This window comes from Ostrea edulis, chromosome 5 (assembly GCF_947568905.1).
Source record: "Ostrea edulis chromosome 5, xbOstEdul1.1, whole genome shotgun sequence".
NCBI classification, from domain to species: Eukaryota; Metazoa; Mollusca; class Bivalvia; order Ostreida; family Ostreidae; genus Ostrea; species Ostrea edulis.
In genome coordinates, this window is record NC_079168.1 from 10233270 (window position 1) to 10252188 (window position 18919).

The window sequence follows — 18919 nt, forward strand, 5'->3', positions numbered from 1 at the left end:
TTGAACCCACGACGAACCACTGAGGTACCACGATTGGTGACCTTATTTGTACACGTTAAATTTCTGAATACGAATACATCACATGTGTTAAGATGTGATGATAAGCACCATGATGTACATATTGTGTCCTTAAAGGGACTGATTCACGATTTTGATTTTCACTTTTAATGACCAAAACTTACTGTCTAATGTGTTTAAAAGATTTCGCATAAAAATTAAGGTTATACATTATTACAGAAGCTCATTTTAGAGAGTTTGTTTTTTAAACAAAGATTTCGATATGTTAATGTTTACAAAATTTTCAAAAGAAATGGATATCGATCTAAGTTTATTATATCTTTCACATCTCAAGCATTCTTTGGATAGAATGCGTCATCTAAAAGTTAGAATTTGTGGCTATGCAAAATTGAGATGCTTTATGTTTCAAAATTAATATTTCACTGGTTTGTTTGTATACATAAAAAGACTCGAGTCTTTGTTTACATAACACAGATTTAAGGCTAAAATATTGCTTTTATTCTTGCATTCAAAAGGTAAAAAGTTTGGCTGTCGACATTAAATGAGTTATATTTTAAATGTTGAACATCAAAAATGCAAAATATTTTTTTTTTCAAAAATCGTGAATCAGTCCCTTTAATTATCCATATGCATGAGAATTTGGGCCTTTCATGCGAACATATGTCGTTGCAAATCAATAACTTTGTTCACGAATAAGATATACATATTCGATCATTGGGTAAACTTAATATTCAAACCGTGCTCAGAGCTTGCAAATAAAACTTACTGCGATATTAACCTGAATGCAGCCATCTGTAAACAACAGACGGACTAAGACTGAATACTGTTTGTGATTTCTGTATGTTCCAACAAAAGTTAAATATTGCAGAATTCATATATTTACCAAAATAGTTCGTAGGAAAACATACAGATATTATGATTTTTGTTTTTAAGAAATCGAAATGAAAGGGACAGATCCAGAACCTGTGGAAATGGTGCCATTGATAACTTCAGATTCTAGTACAGACGACGAAAGCAATATTATTCATGAGAAGGAGGATAGTGATTTTTCATTTTCAAAGATTCCAAAACACAAAAAGATTCTTCTGGCAGTAACGGCGTTCTCGAACTTTTTAAATGTTTCATGTTTCTCTCTCTCCATGTCATTCTTCCCAACAAAGGTATAGTTGTAGTTTTAGAATTGATTTACGTTGTATATGTAAAACTTATACGGTACCAATATTGATGCACCAGATGCGCATTTTGACAAATAATGCCTCTTCAGTGATGCTCAACCGAAATGTTTGAAATCCGAAATAACTATGAAGTTTCAGAGCTAAATATAGCCAAAAACATCGTGCCAAAAAAGTGGAGCGAAATTCGCCCAAGGATAAGAGCTATGCATGAGGGAGATAATCCTTAATTTTGAAATGAATTTCTAAATTTTATAACAGCAATTAAATATATACGAGATATTAATGTTAGTAAGATTATATCAAGAACAAAATACTTCATAATACCCGGTATTGAGATGTAGGATTATAATTGTGAATGACAAAAGTTTTTAGACTTTTGTAAATCAACTGTAGGAGTGATTTTAAGATGCATAAGGTTTGGGTTGTAGTTGGATTGAGCTTTCCGAAAACATCAGCAAATTCGTTTTATAAATCTGCAAAAAACATAAAACAGATAAAACAAATTGACAGGAAATAATATAACTATTACATATATGTTCATCACTTGTAAAACATCACTATCATATGGATAAATCATCTTCAATTATCAAGTTTATGACAAACTGGATGACTTTAGCTCCTCCATTGTCAACTTCCATATTAATATACCACTATTCCAATGTCACCTGCATATGGTGTTTATGTCTCAACTTATTCGAAACGCGGGAGCATGTTCTGCGCATGATATTTGTTTTAAATTGGGGTAAGCTCTTGACAAATAAGCTGCTTTTACGGGGTTTTCAACAGTATCGTTTGAAGTCAACATTTAGCAAATTCTATTGGCGTTATATTGATCTTATTTGCAAATACAACCTGTCATTAGGTCGAATGCTGTCTGACGGGTTTCATGACCAATTGTTAAGGCGTTCTTTCCATACTGATTTTGACTACAGATTACTCCGTATACCTGATTAGGATATAAGATTCACGGCGGCCGTTACCGGTGAACAGAGGATGCTTTCTTCTCCTAGGTACTTGATACCACTTCCGGTGTTTGTCCTGTTCCCACGCTTGCATTCTTTATGGGATTTACTAGTATGAGATTGATCACTGTTCGTGATCTTCACTTTCTATGATTAAAACTCACAAGAGCGATTACATCGGTAAATCATTCATCAGTAATTAATATGTTCTATTCATCACATATTCAAATCTTTTAAACAGGGGTTTTGATTGCCGTGCAGATTTGCAGATATCCTTCAAGGATTCAAAAGATAAATCATTCTATCACGTGGCAAACAACATTCACTGGTTTCTTCTATCGAGTACCGTTGAATATTCTAATTATCTTTTTGTTAAAGTTTTCTTGAAGATTGTATAACTGTGACGCTATTCCATTTATCCGATTATAATCATTATTTTCGTCAGAGAATTGCATCCTTAAAAATTATGTTTTGATTTTATTTTGAATGTAGGCTGAAAAGAAAGGAGTTCCTCAAACTGTGATTGGAATTATCTTTGGGGTGTATGAACTTGTTATTTTCTTGTCTTCTCCGATATTGGGAAATTATGCAAGTATTAAGCAAGTATTTTCTCCCTCTCTCTTTCTTTCTCTCTCTGGATCTATTTAGAATACTTAACAGGGATATCGGTATAAGGAATATCAAACTCCCGATCCATACCTTCTGTCCTTGATTAAATGACGAAGTCTTTTTATGGGATAACACAAAATATATTGTATCTGAAAATAGTTTGTTTTTTTATACAGACAATCAATATCACTGTAGTTCACTTGACGTTCATATCCCTTACTGATATATATTTATACTAAAATGACCAATGACACGAACAATGTGGAATTGTCTGAAGTTTCGGCCCGCCCGTTCCTTATTTGGGACAATTTTATAATGAAATAAAAACTAAATAAACAGTGGTTTTAAGCTTCATTTCTCGTAACAGCTGATTAGATCAAAGCAGGTCTGACTCTGATTGAGAACAGGTGTATTTCTATAGCTCCGTGAAAAACCTGACGATTTCAATATGTAGACGCCCCTTGCCCCTATCCTTTCCAGTTGATTAAGTTTTGATTTATGTCATATTAGTCATTTTAGTACTGTTGTAGATAGGTTGATGATTTCAATATGTTGATGCAATATTTGATTGCATGCACTACCACTATCAGTTTTAACTACTCTCTATTATCTAGACAATTCTGGTAATTTCTCTAATCATACACATAACCCACATTCAACCATTCTCTCCATCAGATGACAAGAATTGGAACAAAGTACATGTATCTCGCAGGAACCATGGTTGGAGGATTCGGTGCCTTAGTATTTGGGTAAGTTCCTCTTTTTCTTGCAGGTCATTAGTTATGCTTATGATTTTCATGTTTTTATCGCTTTCCGAAACAGAAATGTTCCTTAACGAAAAGTATTTCATATTCAGGAAATATAAAGGTATATAAAAGATGATTTTGATGCAAAGCAGGCGGGATGGTTTCGGCTTCTCCGTCGTCGGCTTCCCACATTTATGTAGCAATGTTCCATTGTCGCCTGCATGTGGTGTTTGTGTATCTCAACTGATTCGATGTGCGGGAGCTTGTTCTGGGTATAGTCAGTTTTTAAATCGAGGTAGGCTGCTCACGGACAAGTTGATGGTGCAGGGGTTTCGGCAGTCTCGATTGAGGTCAGCATTTTGCAAATTCTATGGTCGTTGTGGCGATCTGGTTCGTCGGTGCAGCCTCGCATTGGGTAGGGTGCTGTCTGACGTGTTTCGTGCCGATTGTTAAGCCGTTCTTGGCACACTGATTTTTACTGCGGATAACTCCGTTTACCTGATCAGGATATGGGGCTCACAGCGGGTGTGACCGGTCAACAGGGGATGCTTACTCCTCCTATGCACCTGATCCCACCTCTGGTGTGTCCAGGGGTCCGTGTTTGCCCAACTATCTATTTTGTATTGCTTGTAGGAATTATGAGATTGATCACTGTTCGTTATCTTCACCTTGCATCAGCCACTAAAATTCAAAATATTCTAATATATTTGCAAGGAAACAAACAGGAATTACCATCATTCATGTAAGAACATATGAGTGGTTTTAAAAAAAAAATGAATGTATGAAATATCATTCAAACATGTAAATGCACTAATGCAGTATGAATGTTTTAAGAACAGTAATATGATAAACACATTATTTGGGAAAAAAACTATTAACACGTTATAAATGTAAGTGTTTAGAATTTCCATCAAAAGCCCACAAATGGATCGGCTGCTGCGGTGGATAATGATCAGTGATATGTTATAAGCAGATGTCATTAACCAGTGTATGGAAATACATACATGACATATCAGTCTTGCCTAGTGAACATTTGGATAAATTTTCCCAAAATCTCTCGCCATTAATGCCGGATTTACGATGGCATATGATCAACCTGCAACACGTCCGTGAATCTGCTAATAAGTATCCCAAATCTTTATACTGATTATAGGCATTCTCATTATAATTCAATGGACAGTACCTTCCACTCCACGTCTGAACACATTCACATTATTTATGCTTGTTCTTTAAACAATGAAATGTAGTTTTGTTCTCTGGTTGGAGATTGGACGGGAGTGGAGCCAGCATTGTAGGAAATTTTGCAATTATTATATAGATTATTGTTATAATTATATTATAAATAATTATATAAAATCCTGCAATTTTACTACAATGTTGGCAATCATCATATCCATATACGTACAAGTACCACGCTAATGAACTCTATAAACAAGGGAGTCAAATAATACAATACAATCCACATTGTGCACGAGTGAAATCCACAAGTATTTCTGTCTGATTTTCAACACCTTCAATGCTGTTGTTTTTTCCAGAGTGTTGGATAACTTTTCAGACGAGATGGTATATAGTGTCGTGTGTTTTTTATGTCGCGCAATGGAAGGTTTTGGAAGTTCTATGTTTTATACAGCCAGTTTTGCCACAATCACAGGTTCATTTCCAGATAACGTTGGGACAGCATTAGTAAGTATACCTTTACAGAAACAATTTACATCAATGGGCACGTGTGTTAGTAAATATGCCTGTACAGAAACGTAACAAACTACATCAATAGGCACCTGTATTAGTAACTATACCTGTACAGAAATATAACACACTACATCAATAGACACGTGTATTAATTCTAACACTTTACTGCGAATTCTTTCTTTCCCTGTAGGGCCTTCTACAGACATCCGGTGGACTTGGAATTATAATTGGACCAGCAGTTGGTGGTGCCCTTTATGAGGTAGGACAGGTGTACAATACCCTGTCACAGGAGCTCAGTGGTAATATGTTCGTTTCGTTACCGGGAGGTCGTGAGTTCGAGCCCTGCTCGTGCCATGACCACATCAAACCTACGGCGTAAAAATAGGCATTGATAGCCCACATCCAGTTATCCGTGAAGAAACCGTACGGTATTTTTGGTCTTTAAATAAACGCTAAGATGGGGATTTTTTCGTTAGACCTTTTATAGAATAGACTACTGATTTCCTAGATGATATGTGTAATTCATTTCGATAGCTCCTTTTATAATGTACTATTACGTCATATAATGTCCTTTGTAGAATGGATGAAAGGTGATGATAACGAACAGTGATCAAAATATGGATATAATTTCATTGCGAAGTGTACCCAATTTTCATTGAAAATACTATTATATACTGTATATCCGATGTTTTTGGCGGGCACCGGTACTCAAGACTGCAGGAAATTAATTCGCAAGAAATTAGATGTACATGTATAGCATTCGTAGTGCTCGTCCTTTACAGTAAAACATTTGACGTCACAATGCAATGAGATAATACTAGCTCAGCGGACTCCCTTGTAAACTTCGAATTACTAGCTGTACAAGCAAGAATATTTTTAGCGCTGACGATTTGAAATCATCGGATTGATATTGTAGTTTTTAAGTCAATTTGAATCCACTATGGGTTGAATATATTTTATTGCATGTGTAATATACAAAATCTTTGAAAACAAGTTCTAAGGTTCATCGCAACAAATCAAGGATAACCGAGCCTTACCAGACAGTCGTACTATAAATCTATAATGTAAATATTTCCAAAACTCATGAGGTCCTCACACATTAATTGATAACGATGATCATGAAAATATGCCTGAAAAGGTGAAAATAACGACCAGTGATCAATCTCATAACTCCTTTAAGGAATCCAAAATTAAGAGTTGGGCAAACACGGAACCCTGGACATACCAGAGGTGAGATCGGGTGCCTAGGAATAGTAGGCACTCCCTGTCGACCGGTCACACCCGCTGTGATACCTATATTTTGATCAAGTAAACGGAGTCATCCGTAGTCAAGATCAGTGTATAAATAACGGCCTAACAATAAGTATGAAACACTTCAGACAGCATTTGATCCAATGATTGGTTGTATTGACGAACTAGATCATTATAATGATTTTTTGTCAGCACAAGGACTTTGTTTTAAGAAAACCAACTGCCTTTCTCCATGTACATTTCCAAAAGCAGTTGGACAGAGACCCAGTTGAATTGCAAGAAAATGGTTATATTGAAGCTAAGCACTGCTAAACCTGTACAGCATATGCATTATGTTCTGGTTTTCATCATTTCACAAAATACACGCTTGCACCAACTGACCTTGTAACAACACATACTCGTGATCACAGTTTCCACCAACTCGCAGTTCAAATAAAAAAATGAAAGATCGAAAATGATTGAACTTGTAATTATAAATGATAAAACATTGTAATAACTATCTTTAGATTGAATTATAATGTTTTCATTTTTTTTCAAAATGAACTCGTAACATCAAGTACAGTATAACGCCGTCCTCCCACTTTATAGCGACGTTTAGATCACAATTCAAAAAAAGAAAAAAAATGATTTTACTTTCTTAAAGAAAATGTTGTTATTTTCACTTTAAATTTGATTATTTTTATCTATGAAAGGTGAATATAACGAACAGTGATCACTCTCATAACTCCTATAAGCAATACAAAATAGAGAGTTGGGCAAACACGGACCCCTGGATATACAAGAGGTGGGATCACGTGCCTAGGAAGAGTAAACATCCCCTGTCGACCAGTCACACCCACCGTGAGCCCTATATCCTGATTAGGAGATATCAGTACTTTCTTTTTTTTTTCGAAATGCACCCATAACAGTAGGCCTTGTTGTCAACGATGTAACATGTACATATATCATAATTTTTTTTATCCAAAAATGAATAATAATTGCACAGTTTATTATAAAAATTAACGCCAATTCCAGATATTTAAAGGAATAACCTTACCGAATAGTGTTTAAACAGCGACAAATGTTAACATTATTTACTCGCAATTAAATTTGTCGATTCCATACTCTCTTTTCTCGTTACACTTGGGTATTTACATCACTATATCAGATTTGAATGTTTTCTTAAGACTCGGAAAATTTGTCAACATCGAAATAAACGTTGCCCATGGTGAATAAAGCCTGATGTTTAATAATATGGTACAGGGATTCCAACAGTCTCGATTGAAGTCAGCATTTCGCAAATTCTATGGTCGTTATAACGATCTAGCTCGTCAATACAACCTCACATTGGGTCAAATGCTGTCTGACGTGTTTCATACCGATTGTTAAGCCGTTCTTGGCACACTGATTTTGTCTACGGATCACTCTCTTTACCTGATCAGGATATAGGGCTCACTGCAGGTGTGACCGGTCGACAGGGGATGCTTACTCCTCCTAGGCACCTGGTCCCACCTCTGGTGTGTCCAGGGATCCGTGTTTGCCCAACTATCTATTTTGTATTGCTTGTAGGAGTTATGAGATTGATCACTGTTCGTTATCTTCACCTTGCATCTAACTCTACTTTGAAATCATTTGATCGAAGAAGGTCGCATATGATGTCACTGTATCACGCGACTACCTAACTAATTAATGAGACGTTTGCCATCAGGAGCTTAGATTTAAATCAGTATTGCTATTAATTATCGCAATATTTCGGCGCACTAACTATTAAAATTAATTTCTATATGCATAAGACAAATGCATATAATTTTATATATTTTCGAAACATGCAATATGTCTTTTAATAGACAGGAAAACCACATATACACATCAGAATCAATTTCAATATCATGTTAATCATGCAATCTGTCAATTTCAATTTCATTGATTTGATATATCTTTGCATTATGACCGCGATACAAAGAATGCGTTTATATTTCATAAATAATATTGTGTGTTTTCAGTTAGGCGGATTTGGTTTGCCTTTTTTCGTCGTTGGTAGTATGATAATACTTAGTGGAACATCTGGGTATCTCCTGATACGGCATAATGTTGGTGAGTTCATCAATCTTATTTCTAGCTCAAGTAGACCCAATCACGTGATGCATGATATAATTTTACGACGTCAGTTTGAAAATTAATGATGGGTTGTCATGTTGTAAGAACAAGTATTGAAACACATCTCAGCAATCATTCATTTGATAAAAGTAAGTGGTAGAATTATCTAATTTAAGAGGAGAAATTGTATATCAATTGTGTTTTAATTCATCATTTTATACTTTGACACTTCATGACATTAGACTATCCCAGTTGTCCATTGTTAATAACCTGATAAAGTTATGAAAGAAGGAAAACATAGTTGCACATTATATACCTAACAATACCCACAACTGTTGGGCAGACGAAGTAATTATTATGATAGGAAAAGATTTATTTTTAAAGCGCTATTCATAGCTGCGCTTTATTGTCGCCAGTTGGATCTTGCTTTCATAATCGTGTTTCCGGTTTATCGCTAAATATATGTAAATTTAGGGGGCAGGGGACAGTTTCTTTGGTTCTGAAACATGTGGATAGGGGGTATAAATCAAAGTCAGATTATGATAGACTAATGAAAAATCATATTTCCCTTTTATGGCAATACTTGTATTTCATATTGGTGCAGTTAATAAATTATTACCCTAAATGACATGTAATCTATTAATACTGGTGCTGGTGCACAAAACATATGTTCCCAGCAGGTTCCCCTTTTTTGCCTTGATTTTCTCTCATTTGGGCTAATCAGCACCACCCCCACACCATCACAGTACCAAACATGGGGATTTAGAAACTGTGCACAATCAAGAACCCAATCTGCCCTTCTAAAGAATCTACCTTTCATATGGGGCCATCCACCTTCCCTCTCAGCTACAGACCTTTTGCTGGACCATGCATGTTTTCACCGGAATTTCTTCAGCAACTGACCACGTGTCTTAGTTTCGTATTTGCACCCATCTATATGATAGGAATCATGGTGACACCCATCTTCACAAGTCAAGGGTTATTGATTCGTTACCTCGCACTAACCCTTGACATCAGTCGCTATTTAAAAGTTGGGCTCGAGAAGAAGCATATGATTGGTTTGCAGCCTGAAGCTGCAAACCAATCAGACAACGGCTTTTATAATCGGTCGAAAACAAACTAAACAGTAAACACGCATGGCGACGGCATTATGGTGTCGAATTTGTGGCCAATTAGTACAAGACAGATACCGTCGATTGATTTTCGGGAGTTCGTTTTGCTTGAAAAAACAATTAGACGAGGTTTTGGGGTATGAGCCGAATGAAAATGATGGATTGTCGAAGTACGTTTGTCGACTATGTTTTAACAAATTAAACAAGTTGTCTAAAATTGACTATGAACTAAATGATAAACTACAACAATTAAAGGACGAAAAATGTTAATTATTGATTGCGTTATGAAATAATTTAACACGCAATAATGTTGAAAAGTGGGGCGACTATCAGTGTCACTGCATTTTCCTCCAAAATAATGGGAACAACTTCGTAAGATAGCGATTTACCACTGCCGGTTTTAGTCCCAATAAAAACATCTTTTTCTTCTCTGATACATGATATCGAAAGCTTTTGGTTTTCAGTCAAATGATCGATTTGATGTTTTTCACATATCTTTTCGACAACGGAGGCCATTTTTTACTTTCTGTTTATTCCCTTGCCAAACTTTCATCTGAAACAAGAAATCCCATTGGCTGATTTATTTTAGCGTATTGCGTCATCCTTTTTCTCGAGCCCAACTTTTAAATAGCGACAGATGTCAATGGTTAGTGCGAGGTAACGAATCAATAACCCTTGACTTATGAAGATGGGTGACACCTACATGTTGTATATCAACATTTTTATGAAGCACTCAGCTACATTTGACATGCATTCTAAAATTATTGTATGCATTTTTACAGATGTAATATCACTTAAAATATGGGGTATTTCCATTTTTTAAAAGTTGACCGGGCCCATAGTGTGAAACTGTCCCCTGCTACCTTTATGCATCGCTACAGTAAACAAGTCGTGTATGAATTAGTCGTAATTTTGCAATCGATTTAATACGGGGTCTACATTCATATCCGAAGGGTTAATCTTGAGCAGTTGTTCGGAAAAATAGTTCGTTGAACAGTGTGTAAAGTATGTATAAAAAGGTAACATTTTTGCAAATCATATAGAACCACTCATTTACTAGTCCCTGTCAGGAGAAATTAAAGGAAATTACCATTATTTTGATAGGTAAAGTTACCGAAGGTATAGAAACATTGTATGATAAAGTATTTAGTAATTATTTTTAAGAGCTAAGCGCAAGCGTCGGTACTTATTGTCACCGCGACAGAAACCGAAAACCCTTTTTTATCGTCATCTGGTGTTAGACATGTCATTAGTCAACGAAATTGGAATGCTGGGGGGGGGGGGGGAATGGGACGCAAGAAACAGGCCATTCTTTAAAATCATCTACGTCTGCAAAAAATTAAAGTGGTTATTAAGAAATTCATTCGTGCAAACCTTTGAGAATCAATAAGAATCCGTACATGAAACCGATTTCGGTTAGGGTGCCTTTGCACTGTAACCTTTGCATAGCGGTTACAGGTATAAAAAAAAACTCCAATACTTTTCATAGCTGAATCTATTATTAAAAGCCACGCCATGAACCTATACATGAGAGTTATCAGAGTTTTCCATCTGTGTTTTCACTGTGTGGTTTCAACACAGTAACAATTTCGCTTGTCACAGCAAAAATGTGTTCGACACAGTAAAACAATTAACTACACAGTCAGATTCGTGTTGAATGTGAATGACAAAGACCTTGTGTACGATTATGTTTTGACAGAGAGGGACTCAAAGGGGCGATATAACGTAACTAATGAAACTCCCTGATACTATGCACGATAAGTAGGTGTGAATGGAATAGTACTAGACATTCAATCTTGAAGTGTTGAAATAGATAGTCGATATTCACTCAGAAATATAGAGCATGCAACGGTGTTAAGCTTAACTTACCATTTTTAAACGACCAAGACATTTCTCAGAACCAACGTCTTTTCAACCAAATTTATTTCGATTTTTAGTTTCAAAGATGAAAATGAAAATAATGATGTAAAACTTATACGGTACCAATTTTGATGCACCAGATGCGCATTTCGACAAATAATGTCTCTTCAGTGATGTTCAACCGAAATGCTTGAAATCCGAAATAACTATGAAGTTTTAGATCTAAATATAGCCGAAAACAGCATGCCAAACAAGTGGAGCCAAATTCGTCCAAGGATAAGAGCTATGCATGAGGGAGATAATCCTTAATTTTGAAATGAATTTCTAAATTTTATAACAGCAATTCAATATACATCCGTATTTTCAAGCTAGTACTGAAGTACTTAGCTACTGGACTGTAGAGACCCTCGCGAACTAACAGGGGTCATAATGTAAAACTTATACGGTACCAATTTTGATACACCAGATGCACATTTCGACAAATAATGTCTCTTCAGTGATGCTCAACCGAAATGTTTGGGGGAAATAAAAGACAAAAGGTAAACAATTATAGGTCTGCGTTTACAATACTTCGGTTTGAAGTCTTCAAAGCACCGCCTGCAATTTTACGAGGGTTGTTTACTGAAATACATATGATTAGAACAAGTGTTAGACAAAGGTTGCAATTGTGTCAAGCATGAATGTAAAATGTTTGCGGTCCACAGGATGCAACACACAATGAAAAGTAACGGTGTTTTCAATTTGTTCATTAACAATTAACAATGACAGGTATATGCTATTTCCGAACGTACAAAAGATGAAGGAGTGGGGGGCATGGTTTTATTGTCTTTGTTCCCCATCCCCACATTTGTTTCTATGAATGATCTTTTCATATGAAAAAATATATAGCTTTTCGGTGAGATGCCTCTTCATTATTTCTAACAGGAGCAATATCAGTAATGACGATTTTTATTAAATTTCATGGAGAACAATATCCTCTCCCCGTTTGGAACATGATGATACCAAATAAATATGTAGTACGTATATGAGTCTACAGCATTCAATATGTAGGTGATTTTATTATGGATATTTCATTGGCTAACTCCCTAAGTTTATTTTCAAAAGCTAAACTTGTCAATATTAGACTGGTTCTGCCTATTCCATAATCTCTTTGTTAAGGGACCAGTCAAGCTTAGATGCGTATAACAGAACGGTTTGAACATTACTGTTTGAAAAATACTATTGTAACTTTTAATTGCCTAACTTGAGATTCTCATCGAGTTATACAGTACATGTTGTAAATGTTTATTGTGAGTCACTTCTGTTAGGTTTCTTTCATATTAGAACTCCTACACAAGCAGTGAATCTACTGCTTTTTTTTTGTTGCTTTTTTTTTGCTAAAGTTATTTGTTTTTCCTTCAAAGAACCTTTTTATAAAATTCAAACATTAACAATATGTATTTTTCTCATTCAGACCCAAGACAAACCAGCGAGTTTCCTTTGAAATATGAAAATGAGGTTTACACAAGGAGTGTAATACATATGTGTTGATGAGCACAGTGTACAAGTATATTGTACTTTGGTGCAAACTCTTGGATTTTTTTAATTTGTTTTTTCTTTTGTTCTTTTTTGTTTTTAAAGATTTACATATCAACAATCACTACAATGCCCAAATCTAGATCCATGCACATATATTTTAGTCTAATTTATTATATTAGATTTGGTATATCCTCTTGCACTAACTTTCATGTTACAAATGAGTTTTTTCCACTCTTGTTGATAACGCAGCATTCAGTTTTAAAGTTATCAACATTGCACATGTATAATGTTTTTAAATAACTTCCTTTAATTTGCTTTCAATTGTACATGTATTTATCTGACTTATTTGGATTCACATTTTCTCCAATCTGATTGTGAATTGAAATCAACTTCATGATTGATTACAAAAAAAATGTCGACGTTCATGTATTGATTGCTATATACCGGTAATTATGCGCTGGACTCTGTAGTCCAAGTCATACAGATGCATGTATAGGTATATATCTAAATGATTTTTGGTGAGGTGATGAAATGAATGTAAAGCGTTTCATAGACCTTGATTATTATGTTGGTGTGTTTGGACATTTATGACACTTGTTACTCGGTATATGTAGTTACTTATCTGTACATGTAGTTACTTATCTGTATATGTATTTTTCTTTTTTGTCCAGTTGTTTGTTTGTTCCTTTCGTTCTTGTTTGACATGTATGTATCAAACTATTGACTTCTTTCACTTTAGATTTATTCTAAAAATGTTTCATACACTGGTAAAGAAGAACACAGTTGTGAGTTATTTAGCAGATATTACTTGTTTTTAATGATGATAGGCTTGGAAGTTTCCATTCATTGCAATTATGGTTGATCATCGTCCTTTGCGTGATAACAATTTAATACTTTCAACCGAAAACTACCATTAAAACTGTTTCAAAATTTCAAGCACTAACAGAACTTGATCCATTTCTAAAACTATTCTTCTCAACATCACATCTGTAAGGCAAATAATTGCATAGTCATGTAGAGCAGGAGGGGGGGGGTAACAAAATTGTAAATTTTGTGATTTTGGGGGATAAATGTTCTAACTCCAGGGTGGGGCCAAAATAGGTATATAGTGTTTGTGTGTAAAACATAACAATAACATTGACTTTAATGCTATTGATATTAAATTGTAAATAAATACATATTAAAAGAGAGCAAATGTCCTTTACCTAAATTGTTAATTTCATGATCCAAGGACAGGGTTTTGTCCTATTAAAACAAACATTCTATCTGAATAAAAATTCATCGTTGCAATTCAGAAAACAGAATATAATTAATTTTGCGAGTGTTACTTTGGCATTCGATATCAAACACCAGGGAAGACTATGTTGTGAGGTACGTTAACGTACAATCGCTTGGCTTTCTAAACAGACCATTGTGTTCTATCTGCACTTTCAGATTCTCCAAGAGACAGACACAAATCCGTTTTCTTTCTACTCAAGAATCCTTATACGTGGGTGGTTAGTTTGACAATAACAGTGGGATGTTTTGCTATGGGGTTTAATGACTCCACTCTAGCATTGCATGTTGAGAACCTAGCAGAGGTACAATGTTCTTTAACTCGAATGTGACTTACTGCCAACAAATCATATATGTAGTCCACATTCATAAACAGGTCACGATTTCATTTGATGTTCTAGTTGAAAGGGAAACCATCATTAATAGGGCTGATGTTTTTGATATGTGGACTAATGCACTCCATCACCGGACCACTATATGGATATGTTATCGATAAAAAAGTAAGTTAGTCGTGGATTTTATTCATTACTGATGTACGAAATTGTGGAATGTTTTGTCGCTTACCATTACCTTTAAATGTCGTTGAAAGTGTGTTTTATTGTTCGTTTATCACGTGCCATTGGAGAAATTGTTACTCCTCTAAAACTGTCATCAGCTTTAGGCGAAGTTCCACAAAGTTTGACTAATGCATGGGGTTCAGGGCCGTAGCATTGAGGGTTCTTTATCGTTCCAACGACTACCGTAACACTGGACCTCCGTGTTTCAGACTTGTTACTTTTGATTTTAATGTTGAGCTATTGTTGAAGGGGAAATGGCGTGAAAGAATACGAAAATGATAATGAGTCACAAATGTTTTGTACGTGCCAGTATTAAGAAATTTGTTTTACCAGATCTCGTTTTAATTTCAAATTTTGCTTGAGATAGGTATTGTAAGATAATATAACACAAGATAAATTTGCCTCTCTAGGGTTATGTGATGAGCACGATGACAATGGGAAGTTTAACAACGGCGATTGCTTACTTATTGATGGGGCCAACACCTTTAATAGATATGTTACCTTTGTAAGTATATCTTCTATTTAATTACAGCATTAAACTATCAAGAATACCAATAACAGTAAACTAAAGAAACATCAATACACAAAATGTAAACCTGTATTTAATTTCTGGGGCGAATTGTGTGGATACCGTGCATATTGGGGTTTTAATGTGCTGATTATATGGACTAATTTTGAATGTTCAACGGTATACTACTGCAAGGTTTAACGCTTGACCTATTTTATAACCAAGTTATAGTCTTCTTTGTCTTCCCATTCCTCTCCTAATAAGTAAATAAGTACTTGACAGAAAGTTACTGACGCCGAATTCCTCCTCCTAGGCACTTGATCCCACCTCTGGTATGTCCAGGGGTCCATGTTTGCCATACTACTTATATCATTTATTGGGGTATTCATCACTGTTCCTGATCTTCACATTTTCTACATATAGTCAACAAGTACTGGTTAACTGTTTATCATGCTTTTATCATGTTTTCCATTTGTTAAAACATAGATCAGTTTAATCGTATTTCTGAAAACATTTGAAATTGATTTTATTTCAAAACCTATCGGAAATAGAGTACCAATTCATTCTAATACAAATAAACCACAAATTTATATTTGTACCAAAATGCAATGTTAATGACGGTTATTAAAAGAAATATAAATAGGAAATCAAATTGAAAAAGAGATATTGCAGCCACCGAAAATTCGATACTTTAAAAAAGAATATCTCAAAAAGTGAAGACATTATAACTACTTGGCTACAAGAAGAGGAATTCGTGAGTGAAGAGCAATATTCCATTATCACCTGCATGTGGTGTTTATGATTCTCAACAGATTCGATATGCGAGAGTTTGGTCTGCGTATGATCAGTTTTTAAATTGAGACAGGCTACTGACAGACACGTTGATGTTACTGGGTTTCAACACACGTTTAAAGTCAGCATTATGCAAACTCTGGTCGTTATAACGATAGTTTTGAAATACAACCTGTCATTTGATGTTTCATACCAATTGTTAGGTCGTTCTATACACACTGATTTTGACTACGGATTACTCCGTTTAGCAGATCAAGATAGAACACCAAGGCGGGAGTTACTGGTCAACATGGGATGCTTATTCCTCTTAAGCACCTGATCCACTTCTGATATATCCAGAATTCGTTTGTCCAACTCCTAATTTTGTTTTTTATAGAAGTTATGAATTTAATCCCTGTTCGTTATCTTAATTATTTCATGATGAAAGATGCTCTCTTAAAACATACATATGAATGCCATGTTTAGCCAATACACCGGATAAATATTTCATCTTAATAAGGAACTCATTTTAAAAGCATATATTATATAACATTTGCAGAATTAGGGAAGTCATAAATAGGATCTATAAAAATGCAGAACTTCACAATTTCTCAAATTCACACTTTTTATGATGTATCATTAATTTTATATCCGTTTTGTTTTTCCTTCCTGAAGATTATGTATGAAAGGTGAATATAACGAACAGTGATCAATCTCACAACTTCTATAAGCAATACAAAGTAGATAGTTGGGCAAACACGGACCCCTGGACACACCAGAGGTGGGACCAGGTGCCTAGGAGGAGTAAGCATCCCCTGTCGACCGGTCACACCTGCAGTGAGCCCTATATCCTGATCAGGTAAACAGAGTGATCCGTAGTCAAAATCAGTGTGCCAAGAACGGCCTAACAGAAGGTATGAAACATGTCAGACAGCATTTGACCCAATGATAGGTTGTATTGACGAACTAGATCGTTATAACGACCATAGAATTTGCGAAATGCTGACTTCAATCGAGACTGTTGAAACCCTTGTACCATCAACGTGTTTGTCAGTAGCTTGCCTCGATTTAAAAACTGACTATACGCAGAACAAGCTCTTGCGTATCGAATCAGTTGCATCATAGGAGATTGATTACTGTTCGTTATGTTCACCTTTTCATCCAAATAGATTTTCTTGGGTGTGACAGGTCCACAGAGGATGCTTACTCCCCCTAGGTATCTTATTCCACCTACGGTGTTTCTATGGATCAGTATTGATCCTGATGTCATATCATTTATAGAATTTATGAGATTGATCACTGATTGTCATCTTAACTTTTTCATTATCATCCTGATAAACGGTTTGTTAAATCGCATAGTATGATGTTACAAATGTGGATTTTCTTATCAATGATACCTGAAATTTAATAAACAAAGTTGAAAAACATAATTTCTACTGACGGAAAATAATTTGAAAACTCTATTTGATAAAGATGAACGAGGTATGTTCTATTCTGTGAGCACATCTTCGACTTCTTATCAAAATATTGTTCCTAAGTATTTGTACTTTTTTGCATTATCTATTCTACATTGAAAAATATTTCACCACTCATTTTGCCTTTTTTTAATAGTGAAATCTGGTCTGTCATTTTGTCCCTTTTTCTGCTGGGAGTGGGTTTAGCGGGTGTCATTATTCCAACCTTCTCAGGCCTGATGGAATCAGCGAAGTAAGTCATTCTTTATGGTGATATTACACAATGCAATACAAAATATAGAGATAAAGCAAAATTGATCATTCACATTTACTTTGACAGAAATATTGGAATGGACGAAAGTATGGATACACATGGTGTGGTTTCTGGTCTATTCAATTCCTGCTTTTCTCTAGGGTAGTAAGATGTTCAAAATTTCATGATTCATTTTATACAACTTTCATTAAAGAAACCTTTGACAATATTTTCTATCATTTGTAAACAGTTTTAATATGGTCAAATATAAAATATATTTTAGAGCATTTCTAGGGGCCAGTGTAGGGGGTGCATTAGTGGATCAAATTGGTAACGAATGGTCAACAACATTCTGTGCGGGGTTACTAATAATATCAGTAAGTTTTAAAGTTTATATGTATGATAAAAATTATCTGTCCCTAAAAGGTAGTGTTCCTTAAAGCTGCAAAACTTCTTCAATGCGTATCTTAGCCTCTTTTTTTTTTAAATCAAGTACATATTTATTCTTATTCTGTCCTGATTGTCGCTATACATTGGAAATGTTCAAAGAAATGAACCCATAGCGTTATTTAACAGCATGTAAATATTATCTATGGCATCGTCTTTGATGTCATAAATTTGAGAATATTTCCGCTGTTTTGCAGACGTATGTCCTGTTTTAACTTACAGTCCACAATTCCGCCAATACACATGATTACACAATACATCTTATTATTATCGTTAGAATTGAAAACATCCTTTGAAAATAAACATGCAATTTTCATGTGATTTTTCTTGAAATCAATGAATCAAAGTTTATGAATTGAAATCAATGAATATTTCACTCTTTCTAAATGTAGAATCAACACTGGTATATTTTGTTTTCTTGTCAGGCTATGGTCCTTGTACTTTATGGTTACTGCAATTATTTGAAAGTGCAAAGACACAACACAAGAAGTATTATGATTATGTAATCCATGAATATGTTAACAGTATTTAATGATTTCTGTATGTATCAATTACAACTATTCTCATCAACCAAACATAATAAACATTTATTTCACATTGTTATTTATACGGAGTGCACGCTTTTAATTGACATTCAT

General features: G+C 34.9%; 1 protein-coding gene across 1 annotated transcript; it reads left to right on the forward strand.

Annotated features, from left to right (window-relative positions):
- Positions 1–959: 959 nt before the first annotated feature.
- On the forward strand, positions 960–18881 carry LOC125651343 (MFS-type transporter SLC18B1-like). Its single transcript, XM_056164492.1, has 13 exons — positions 960–1178; positions 2648–2743; positions 3440–3513; positions 5046–5193; positions 5390–5458; positions 8433–8517; positions 14445–14596; positions 14693–14791; positions 15259–15353; positions 17739–17834; positions 17922–17996; positions 18118–18211; positions 18707–18881. The coding sequence occupies exons 1-13, from the start codon at positions 960–962 to the stop codon at positions 18785–18787; spliced, it is 1383 nt and encodes a 460-aa protein (XP_056020467.1). The 3' UTR covers positions 18788–18881.
- The last annotated feature ends 38 nt before the right edge of the window (positions 18882–18919 follow it).